Consider the following 12,017-nt stretch of genomic DNA (forward strand, 5'->3'; position numbering starts at 1 on the left):
GAATGATCCTCTTTAATGCACCATTTTACCTTCTACAATTGTTGAATTTCTAATTTCATAACTTCACTTGGATTTTAAGTAATGGATGAGCCATGTTTTGGTGTTTGTCTCAGGGGACGTCCTCTGTACCAGTAGCTGCCACTGTGTCTACAGTAACATCCGGGGATCTGGATCTATTCACTGAACAAATGACCAAGTCAGAAGAGGTGGTAAAGAAACAGCTCTCCAAAGACTCCATCTTGTCTCTGTACGGTGCAGGGACCACTCAGCAGCAGAGCACGCCTGGTAATTCATTTTGAAGTCTGTTCTGAGGGACTGCAGTGACATTACTAGAAGTAGATTCTTGTGGTTATATCAATTATATTTCTTCCCCATTTTTCTATGTAATGAGTGCTTTTGTTGTTGCCATTTACACAACTACAAAACTGAAATGAAACACTAGAATTAAAAAGCAGATACAGGAGTCACAAAGCTTTATTCATTTAGAATCAACAAGCTGTTCACATATCAATATTGTTTCACAAGCTTTTAGGACATGGAGTATCTTCGAAGAATTTAAATTTGATTTGCATGAAGTTTTTAACTGTACAGTATGGTATTTTCTCTGCACATAAACAATAAGCAGCCTGAACTATTACATGAATTCCAAAAAAGGTTTGAGATTTAAAAAATTATAATGAAATACTAGCACAGATTTGTTGTTTACACAGTTTTAATCTGTCACTCTCTTTTTTAAAATAATGAGCTTCATTTCCTATATGAGCTGAAATTATATGACATCCCAACTGCTTCCCTTGAAGCGAGACACAGTGAACTTGCACTTGTATGTTTGGTAGTGGGAGACCAGTGGTGTAGGTCAGCAGAAACAGCACGTCATCTCATGCTATGCAGTTTGGTCTTCACAATGGATATTTTATGTAGCTATTATAAGATGTATTTATTTTAATTTAAATTGCTGAGGTTCTGCATTCTGGAAATAACCAGCTCCGAGGGTTTAGGGTGTGAGTTGGTCTGAGCAGTAGAAGCAGCCAGACCAGAATTAAAATTTTTGCTATGGGTAGTTCAGAAAGATGATAATTGTTTTTCTGTGATTATAGTGATGTTCGCAGTTGTAACAGTAACCCTGTTCTTTCTTTTCTTGGTTCTTATGATGCAGGTGTATTTATGGGACCCACAAGTATACCATTTACCTCACAAGCACCGACTGCATTTCAAGGTTTTCCGTCAATGGGTGTACCTGTGCCTGCAGCTCCTGGCCTTATGGGAAATGTGATGGGACAGAGTGCAAACATGATGGTGGGCATGCCCATCCCCAATGGGTTTATGGGAAATGCACAAACTGGTGTGATGCCACTGCCTCAAAATGTGATTGGCCCCCAAGGAGGAATGGTAGGACAGATGGGCGTACCCCAGAGTAAATTTGGCCTGCCACAAGCTCAACAGCCCCAGTGGAACCTATCGCAGGTAAGGGTCATTTACTCTCCCCCTTATCCAAAAATCAAAGAAACCGGATTTATTTTCTAAATGGTTTTATTTGTATTTAAGTTAATAATATGACAGAAAGAATTGAGTAGAGATAATGAAGTTATATCAGACAGACAAATGACCTATCATTGTCCCTATTTGGTATTCTGTAAAAAAATGTTAAAGCATTTTTCATTTCAGATTATAACAACTAATGGTGAACATCCCTAATCTAGTTCTAACCGTTAGGAATTATCTCAGGCGTCTTAAGAGACTCCTTGTCTGCCACCTTTGAAATTAGTAGCAAGTTTTAGCCCAGCCCCCTGGGGCATTTTTATAGTCTACTTAGACCAACCTGTCTTCACGAATTTGAGGGTGGGGAGGAGGTGTAGCTTTCACAAATTAGGGAAAACAATCTAGTCTCAAAGCACTATTTTGTGAGGGATGCAGGCTGTTCTCCATGTCATGTGGCTGCTGTCCATGGATTTATAAAAAAATATTTTTGTTTAAAACCTCTAAAGTTGTATTTCCTTTTTATTGATCTTATAATTAGGTTTATATTTTAAGAGTACACACTAGTTCAAAAATTCCCATAAAATATGAACAAGTCCATATTTGTCTGAGACATCCTTTCATATTATAAAATCCTGTTTAGGGCCAAGAGATGACACATCAGTACTACCTCCTTCAAGTGCATTTCCATTTTAGGTGCTCTGTCCTGACTCCACAGAAAGGCCCTCAGACTCGGGTTGATGGTCCCGCTTCTCTTCCCTTTGTGCTTCCTATTTGATGGTTCTCTAGCATTTTGGTGATCTTTACTCCTGTTCTGGTCAGCTGTTTTACCTTGAGGGCATTCGAGGAATAGCCTATAGTGATTTCTAACCAACATTAGCAAAATCACTGTATATCCCATGAATGCTTCAAATTATTTTTACTATCACTGTTTAAAGGAACATCTGTATGACATTGGTCTCTAGTCTCTGGGAATCTCAGTGGTAAGTACCAAGTGGCAGCAACAGCTTTTGGGTAGCCAGAATGCTAAAGCACACCCAGGTCAAGGTCCTGGATGAGCCAGGAAGGCGTTGGCTTACTTCCAGGCCACCCGAAGGCTGTTCTCCAGTACTTCCTGTGTGGGAGCTTTTGGCCAGTGACAAGGTGGTTATAACATCCTTGAGTAGGTATCAGAAGCAACCCGCCCCTGCAGACACTCATCAGTGGTGTGATTAACAGTGTCTTTGAAATATTGCAAACAAACTCTATTAAGAATAGAATCCAACCGTGAGCATAGGTTTTGACTCCACTCTGTAGTCAATTCTCTTGCCTTTCCTTAACCTGTCATCTTAGACGTGAGAGAACCACAAGGAAATGACCAGTCTGGAAGAAAAACACATGAAATCTTATATCTTATCATACAATGAAAATTTTAGATGTTTTATGTGGTTAGCTAAGCAAAGGAAAAAAATGTATGCTTAATGACCTTTTCTTTAATATTTAGAAAATACATAGAACCACTTAAGATTTTTATAAAAGCAGAATAATAGCTATAATACACAATTTATAATTTTGGACTATTTTATCTTTTAAAATTCACTTACTCTTTAGTAGTTAAAGCACTAGTAGAGTTGAAAGTTAGAATAGTGGACTCAGTATACCCAGATAACGAATTCAAAGATTATTTTGGCACTTTTTTTTTCATTTGTGGTTAATATGTGGAGAGCAAGAAATAGAGTCTAGAAAATGAATAAGTACAATATAGTGCTAAAAAGGAAATAAGAAGGGAACAGAGTAGCTGGCTGTTTTCTGTAGAGAAATAATTGTGGGTGGTCTGCTTTTACCCCAGGGCTTTGACTGATTTTCACATGGACAAAAAATACTTACTGTAATTGCTATTAAACTTCAGTATCTCTTTGACAAAGGCAGCTTCTAATAAAAGAGGGTAACTATTAAAAGTGCCTAACGGGCTAAAGAAACAATTAACAATGAAGTGAGCTTCTTAAACTGAACCCTGTATGTGTTTCACAGGTGAATCAGCAGATGGCCGGCATGAGCATGGGCAGTGCGAGCCCTGCGCTGGGCTTTGGCCAGCCCCCCAGCACGACAGCAGGGTGGTCCGGGGGCTCATCGGGTCAGACTCTGAGCACGCAACTGTGGAAGTGAAGGCTGCAGCACGAGTTTCATCCAGAACCACCACCTGACATTCCTTGCTGAAATGCATCTAGTTCCCCTGTTTATTCATGTACATATATATTTTTTCTTCTTCCCCATTTGTTCACATTAAGAATTATCTGATTGACTGTGTTGGTTTGTACTGATTAAATTTGATGTGGTGAAAAGCAGGTTGAGAAACCATTTTATGTCCAGGGCAGCTTTGCTCATAGTTCCCATAACTTCATAAACCACATTATTTGAGAAGCTGCTCAATCAACTTGCATAATCAGTTTTACTCTCAATAAAATTATAGCTCTAATGTTTGCATATAAGGAAAATAGTTATCATGTTAGTAATACCTCTAACAGTATAACCCCACCCCCAAATTAGCCAGTAATCTTGTAGGAAGGTACTGTATGATCAAATGGTTAATCATATAAATAGAATGTAAATGTATCACTGAGCACTGTTTTCTAGTGTATCCAAATTCTTTTATTTCATCATTTCCTTCACTGTGCTGTTGTTATGATGTGCTTAACAGGGAACGTGGTTAGTGAAAGGAAGATAAACCTGGATGTTACTATAAAACTTAGTTTAATGAATATTTAAAGAATTTAAATTTTATCTGCCTCTCCTGCAATTTGGATCTCTTCTTATGTACATAGTGCTAACATGAAGACCTTTCTTTGCACTATATGCAAACAGGGTAACTAAACAAAGCCACTTTCAATCCTTGAAGGTATATCCAGGTTTATGACAGTAATTGTGTTTACATTTTATGGTGCCTAGTATTGACAAAATGTTCTCTCCCTATATTAAATAGATGAATCCATAGACCTTTTTTTGTGGGTTTTATTTCCTAATATGTATACTGCCACCAACCTTACGTAGATTACTTAATGTTGCTAAGTCAGAAACTGGGGACAAAATACTTGTCATCTGTTTCTAAAACCTGTTCAGTTCTACCAATGATAAGGCCAAATGGGGAAAAAAAGGAAAGTATGTAAGATACTCAGAATGGTACCTGCAGTGTCATTAGCTGTACTGTACAAAGATCTTCCAGTTTAGTTGTAGAGAAAACATGCAGAACAAATGAAGAAAAACACATTTTATACCGTCCGATTAGCTTATGTTAACTGGCAAGCTCTGTTTAACAGATGTCCATCAGATGTCAATAAAGCTGTTGTGCTGAAGTGAAGCGGACAATACCTGAATGCTCTGTAGCCCTCCCGCCAGCGTCCCCTTCCACACGCACGGGCGGCGAGGGGCCGGTGCCGCTCCTGTTCACACCTCGATCCTCACCGTGTCCAGGCGCTGCTTGGGCTCGTTGGCTAGATTAACCTTCTCTGTCCGAGTGTGCCACACAAGAACCTACAGGAGGGGAGGGAAACCTTTTGGGTAGCCAGGCTCTTAAGGCTGGCCTGTGCCTAGGTCAAGCAGCACATGTGAAATGAATACCTTGGTGCAGTTATTTGCTTTTGGTTCCAGTTCTTCAACAGTGGTTATCTGCTTTAGGAAGTCAGATTCTTGCATCCCTGGCTGGGATCCACGGCGCTTAAATACAGCTTTTGGATTGGACAAGATGACTTGAAGGCTTACAGCAAATCCTTTGTGAAAAGTTAAAAAAACCAGAAAACTTTAAAATAAAATACTGGTGTACTTTTTTCTATATATCTTTGGTCACATCAAAAACAGTTTTATATGCCTACTATGTGCCAGGTCTTGGTTCTCAAAGTTGAAAAGGAGCATTACCTGTATTGCAGTCTCAAGAGGAAAAGAAGTCATTACAATATAGTGCTTTTGGTACCTCTACAGAGGTGTGCATGGGGCGGGGGAGGGGCATCTACCGTAAAATATTAAGTCTGTTAATAATAAAGGGTGAATTCTGTAAGCTGCTGTTTCACAGAAGTCATCACACCCTACATTTGACACTCTGGGAACAAGTAAGACCTAAATGTAGCTGAAATGCATTCAGACTCACCCTAGCTGTGCCTGAGGTATAAGAGAGCCCACCCAGTTCTGCCTGCCCTGAACATGCTCTGATTTACTGTGAGTTTAGAAGACAGGAACAGAAGGAAAGTTTGTTTGCTAGAACATGAGTAACATATAATCATTTGGTTTAAATTTCTGATTTGGTTCAATCTGAAAAAGGTGGGCGGGGCTGGACATCCGTGTATTATATATTAGGCCATTTAATAAATTTGTTTTCTATAGTTTATTTTTTAAGGAACCAATTAGTGTCAATTTCCTTCAATGGTTTGGTCATGGGGTAAATCATTACTATTTAATCTGGTTTAAACTGTGTTAAAGGCTTAGCCACTGAACACTGTACAAGCCATCTCAGCAAGCAGTTGTTACCACCTTTGTAACTGTTTGAAAGCCTGAAGCCCCAGACTGCTGCTCTTAACGTCCAAGTTGGCACTATAAAGCTGGGCACCCTCCCCGAGTTAAAGCTATGAGGACCAATCCCCGGGAACACTGCTCAGCGGTTTTGCCCTTCTGAGTTGATTTATGCTTACTTTTGCAAAAGTACAGTTAGCAAAGTATGTGCCACATGATACAAGGCAGCAGTGGGGGGAAACTGAGAAAGCCACAACCAGCATTCTCATAGCCTCTCCAGACGCCAGACGGGCCGGTCCCATGCTCTCGAGTGACCCCGCTACCTTTATGGGTAAACTTCCCACTAGGCCACATACAAACACAACTTGCTACAGCGTGTGCTGAGGGAGACAATAAACAAACAATCATAAAGCATCAGCCTCAGGACTGGTGCCAGTGTCTTCCACCGATCCCGGAGAGAGGCAGCACCTTCTCGCAGAAGGAACACGGGACCTGAAATCCGAAGCCACTTGGGACACTGATCAAGTCACTTAACTTTTCTTGCTTCTGAACCTTCCCCATTTCCTCATCTGCAAGAGAGATGTGACACCTCAACTCGGACCGATGTAAAACTAGCGAATGGAAAGACTCCACTAACTGCAAAGCACAACTCGAAAGATACAACAGTATGTGAGTAATGCCACAAAACAGTGTTGACGGGGAAAGGGCTTGTGCAAGTCTGGGTAGCCGAACCAGGCAGCCTGTGTTCCCCACCACTCTGCTAACAAGTCTGAAGCCTTCTCAGACACAGCCAAAGGTTCAAATTAACACAGAAAGTGACTTTTCTAATAGGTTAACTCAGATTTCATTGTTAAGATTTCTGGGTTTTTCCCATGTGCTAGTAAATAAGCGCCATCCCTTTTTTCTTAGCTGAGAGTCTGCCCTTCTCACACACTGAAGGGCTGGTCTGTTTCTTACAGGGCTTCAAGGTCCTGATTATACTTTCCCATTGTCATAAAAACACAGGATCTAATTTGCGCAGAAGTCATTCTGAAAATGACAGACGCCACTTGGCTCTCATTCCCCGCTAAGATGAGCACATGCGTGATGTTGTGCCCACTCAAGGATCCAGATTCAGATTATTTTCTCTCCTTAGCTCAGGAATATCCTGGCTTTTAAAGCAGAGTTACAGAGCAAAATCTACAGTGTAAAGCCAAGCAGCCAGCCAGCTGTTAAGCTAATCTCTTGCTACGAGGCCTTTTCCTGGCTTCCTTGGACGAGGGGATGCACCTGGAAGGCCAGCACCCTGCAGAGATTCTAGTGGGCAGCTCACAGTTGCAAAGTGGCTTTCTATTTTCTATCACAGAAAGGGTGTGGGCAGTTAGATGCTCTTCACTCCCACCTCCACTTTCTCAGCCAGGCTCCAGCTCAGTGAGCTCGTCCAAGGAAGCAGGTCACAGCCAGCACCCAGGAACCCAGGAACCACCTGCTAAGTGGGCCAAGCCCAGGGCTGCCTTTTGGGGAATCATCTGACCTGCTGTGAAGGCTGGGAGAGTTCTCCCTCTGAAAGCAGGACAAGGGGCTTTTAGCTCCTAAATCACTGCTTCCAATCCAAGATGGGTATCTTGATTTTCTTCATTTCCAGGTTTTTATGCCTCAAAATTAACATTTACCCTTCACTTCTTTTAGTGAAATTAATTTAGCTTTAAAGATGTTTGCAGCAGCTTTTGAGATACTATAAGCCTTACAAAAATCCTGGGAGTAAGATCCTCTGTCCTGGTAAGTTGTGTAAAAAATAAAATGCAATTCTGCTCCTGTTTTAAGACTTACTTATGGTCTTCTGCTCAGAAATGCTCAAATGGGTACAACCATCACCGAGGGTGGGGTGGGAGGGCAGAGGGGAAATGAAAAATGAAGCATCTAAATAAATAAATGCAAATGAAACTGGTTATACACTGTGAAGGCAGGATTCCCTGATTTCTGGTGGAGTTGGGGAGGGATAAGCATATATTCCCTGCAAGTCAGAGGGACAGGGCCTGCCTCAGTAGGTCCTTATTGATTAATAAATGGAAACACTGGAAAGATTCAAAGCCCAACAAGCCACTTCCACTTGTGGACAAGACGGAGCAACAAGGGCTGGGTTTTCCCTGCTGTCTTAGATAACTAAAAATCAGACAAAATGTTTGAAAAAATGGTTTCTAGACATTGTAAAAGAGGCAAGCAGGACAAAGATCTCTGAAAAAAGAAACGGGCAAGAGCCCTACAACTGCCTCAGCTTCCTGCTTGAAGCAAGCAATCTACAGGCTCCACTGTGGGGAGGGGAACTCACAGCTCTGCAGTCACCTTGAGCTGAGGAAGCACAACTGAGAATTCAGGAGGCCCAGTCAGCTGGAATCCATAGCACAGCACAGCACCGGACAGAAAGCTTTGCTGGTTCCATCAGCAAATGCTTGTGCAACTGGCTGAGGCCCGGGGAAGAGCACTGGCAAGAAGCAGGTGGACTGATTATTGGAGCTCACTCAGGGCTGGGATTAGGTCACGTTCCCAATGGCCAAAGTGGAATGGTAAGAGCCGGGGCATCTGGAAAAGTAGTTGGAAGGTTATTGTGTTCACTACAGGGTTCAATTAGCCTTAAAGTAAAGGCTGAGCTGGGTCTGCCTAACAAAACCTTAAAAGCAAGTGTGGAAAGGATCAAAATGCTTCTGAGTAACTTAGTTCTATCTCAGAAAAATACACAAAAGGGAGGGAGGCAATTCAGATGTGCTTCACTCTTCATATGGATGTGTATGCTACACAATATATACATATAAATATACGTATCTTTCTAGTTCCTAGCAACATAAAATTAAAAACGCCTGATACACAAAAATTACAAATGTACAGAGGGAGGAAATACAATCCTGTAATAAGAAAAATCAGCCAACAGAAACCCAGAAATGACACAGCAGAATTACAGAACAAGTACATTAAAATGTTATAAATATACTTCATATGCTCAAAAAGGTAGGGGAAAGATTGAACATGCCAAGCAGAGATATGAAAGGTATAAAAAGATCCAAAGTGATCTATCTCATTGTGATGAGAAACACAATATCAGAGATGGAAAACCTACTGGCTGGGAGTAACACATGATAAAACATTACAGACTAAAAGATTAGTAAACTTGACTACACCAACAGAAACTGCCGAAGGGAAACAAAAAGGAAACACACAACAACACACACACACACACACACACACACACAAGTACAGAAAGTGAATGAAAGGTGGGAGAGGGGAATAGAAAAAATATTGAAGAAATAACTGAAAATTTTACAAATCTGAAATATCTATAAGGCTATGACAGACAACACTAGCAACCAACCTGACATTTATAGAACACACCACCCAAGAGCAGTGGAACGCACAATCTTTCAAGTACATATGGGACATTATCAAGATCAGCCATAGGCTGGGCCATAAGTCAAGTCTCAATACATTTAAAAGAATACAAATTATACAGAATATTTCTCTGGCCACATGGAATTAAAATATAAATCAGTAATATAAAGATGTCAGGAAAATATAATATTTGGAAGCTAAACAACATAATTCTAAATAAGATATGGATCAAACAGGAATCAAAAGGGAATGAAAACAAAAGACATCAAAATTTGTGGGAAGTATCTAAAGCAGTACTTAGGGAAAAAAAGGTATGAATAAACAAAAGAGCCAAAACCACTGAAATAGAAATAGAAAACAATAGAGAAGATCAGTGAAATCAAAACCATGCCCTTAGCAGGGAAAAATACAATTGATAAATACCTACCCATACTTAGGGAAAAAAGAAGACAGGAATGACCAGGAATGAGAGGAGCAGCAGTGCACTTTACAAACATTCAAATGATAACAAAGGAGTATTATGAGCAACTTTATGGCAGTAAATTTCAAAACAAGTAAAAATGGGCAAATTCCTTGAAAGAAGCAAGCTATCAAAGCTCTCTCATGAAGACAGAGAGAATCTCGACAGCCCTTCATCCATTAAATACGTTTATAGTTAAAAATCTTTCTATTGAAAATCACACATACACAAAATAAACCCCCTAAAAACCCTTCAGGCCCAAATAGCTTCACTAGTGACTTCCACTAAATGTTTAAGGAAGAAATAAGAAAACTTCCCATGATCTGGAAAAGGAAGGAACATTTTTCAAATTCTATGAGGCCGGTATTGCTCTGATACAAATCCAGACAGAAGCATTACAAGAAAACTACAGACCAACAACTCCTGTGAAAACAGACACACAAAAAAAATCTTAATTCAACAATAAAATGGCAATAAGTCATGACCAAGTGAGGTTTATTCCAAGATTACAATGTTGGTTTAACATTTCAAAATCAATCAATGTAATTCACCAACTTAAGAGAATTAAGAGACTAAAAAAAAATTAAAAAAAATCTCATTATCTCAATAGATAGAGAAAATGCACCGACAAAATCCAACATCTAGTCATAATTTTAAAAAGCTCCTCAGCAAACTAAGAATAGAAGTGAACTTCCTCAACTCGATAAAGGGCATCTACAAAACACCTATTGCCAGCATTACACTCAGTGGTAAAAGACAGTGTTTAAAATAAACCCCTGCAGATGGGCACGAGGCAAGGATGTCTGCTCCCGACCCTCATTCAACAACGCACTGAAGGTCCTAACCGCGGCGGTAAGGGAAAAAAGGAATGGAAAGGAAAGAGGGAAAGTTGGGGAGGGAGAGAGAAGACAAACTGGAAAGGAAAAAGGTGTTCAGCGCACCTAGTGCCCCCTCCAGCCATAGTCAGAAGCATCAGGAATGCTTACCAGCTTTTTCTATCATTTTTCAACTCAGCCTCACCTCCATGTGCCTGTCCCACCAGCACATTCTCTCTTTTCTAACTCCACATAATCTAATTTCAGCCAGGCTGCTACAAATCAAAACCACTTCCAGTTAGCAGAGGACAGTTTCTGGCAACAATACCTGTATGGTCTGGTCACAAGAAAGCTACAGCTGCTTTTTCTTGAACACTCACTCTGGCTAGTTGTACCAGAATGCTGGGCACTTGACACACTTCTACTGTTGCCAACAGGTATCAGGTCATCTCAGAAGTCTCTCCCTACACACTTTAAAAAGTAAGAAGGAAAAATTCAATTATCAAATTAAAATATACACACACACAATAGACTCAGGGAACCTGTTAAAGAAAGAAATATGTGTGTGTGTGGCACCTCCTCTCCTCTTTTCTCTAATCCTTTCTGAGGAGGCCAACTCTCTTTTCATCTCTTCCTAGCAAAGCACACTGCCTTTGGAGTGTCGTGTGCATGTGTGCGTGGTGCGCTTGTGTATCTTCCCTATTTCCCTTTTATTGACAAATAATTCCTATATACTCAAATTTGCCTTTTTAAAGGATGTGATTAAGTGGCTTTTAGTATAGTTATAACTCTGAGTACCATTTTTTGGAAAGACTATTCTTTCTCTATTGAATGGTCTTGGCACCTGTGGCAAAAACCAACTGACCATAAATGTAATAGTTTATTTCTGGACTATCAATTTATTTCCATTGATTCACATGTTTATCTTTATTACTGTCTTTATTACTGTGGCTTTATAGTAAGTTTTCAAATCAGGAAGTGTAAGTCTTTCAACTTTGATCTTTTTCAAAATTGTTTGGCTATTCTGAGTCCCTCACTTTCCCATGTAAATGGCCAACAGGTACAAGAAAAAGCTCAACATCACTCATATCAGGCAAATGCAAACCAAAAACCACAATCAGATATCACCTCACACCTGTTAGAATGACTATTATAAAAAAGACAAGAAATAACAAGTGTTGGCTTAACACCTATCCTCAAACTATTCCAAACTATTTGAGAGGAGGGAAGACTCCCAAGTTCATTTTACAAGGCCAGCATTACCCTGATTCCAAAACCAAAGACATTACAAAAAAAAAGGTATAAGCCAATATCCCTTATGAACATAGAAATAAAAATTCTCAACAAATACTAGCAAACTGAATTTAGCACTACATTGAAAAAGATCATGCAGGGTGTCATAGAGCCAAGGTGCGAGGCTCAGGGACGCA

The 12,017-nt window shown here is 40.1% G+C and overlaps 2 protein-coding genes across 4 annotated transcripts in view; one reads left to right on the forward strand and one right to left on the reverse strand.

Annotated features, from left to right (window-relative positions):
• Positions 1 to 4,446, forward strand: part of SMAP1 (small ArfGAP 1) — a 109,660-nt gene extending 105,214 nt beyond the window's left edge. For both annotated transcript variants that reach the window (XM_081139460.1, XM_081139461.1), the window contains 3 exons: positions 114 to 285; positions 1,157 to 1,464; positions 3,487 to 4,446. In XM_081139460.1, the coding sequence (XP_080995586.1) occupies positions 114 to 285; positions 1,157 to 1,464; positions 3,487 to 3,621 (615 nt within the window). In that variant the 3' untranslated portion in view covers positions 3,622 to 4,446. The remainder of the gene's footprint in view (positions 1 to 113; positions 286 to 1,156; positions 1,465 to 3,486) is intronic.
• Positions 458 to 12,017, reverse strand: part of B3GAT2 (beta-1,3-glucuronyltransferase 2) — a 59,150-nt gene continuing 47,590 nt past the window's right edge. The window contains exons 3-5 of one of the 2 annotated variants that reach the window (XR_013998966.1): positions 5,071 to 5,219; positions 4,822 to 4,983; positions 458 to 2,838 (exon numbers count right to left, since the gene is read on the reverse strand). Coding sequence is in view for 1 of the 2 variants with exons in the window: in XM_081139464.1 (XP_080995590.1) it covers positions 4,897 to 4,983; positions 5,071 to 5,219 (236 nt within the window). In the remaining variant the exon portion in view is untranslated. Of the gene's footprint in view, positions 4,984 to 5,070; positions 5,220 to 12,017 lie in introns of both variants that reach the window. The other variant, XM_081139464.1, reaches the window with a different exon arrangement.

The sequence above is a fragment of the Miniopterus schreibersii genome, assembly GCF_964146895.1.
Source record: "Miniopterus schreibersii genome assembly, chromosome: 6".
Lineage (NCBI taxonomy): Eukaryota > Metazoa > Chordata > Mammalia > Chiroptera > Miniopteridae > Miniopterus > Miniopterus schreibersii.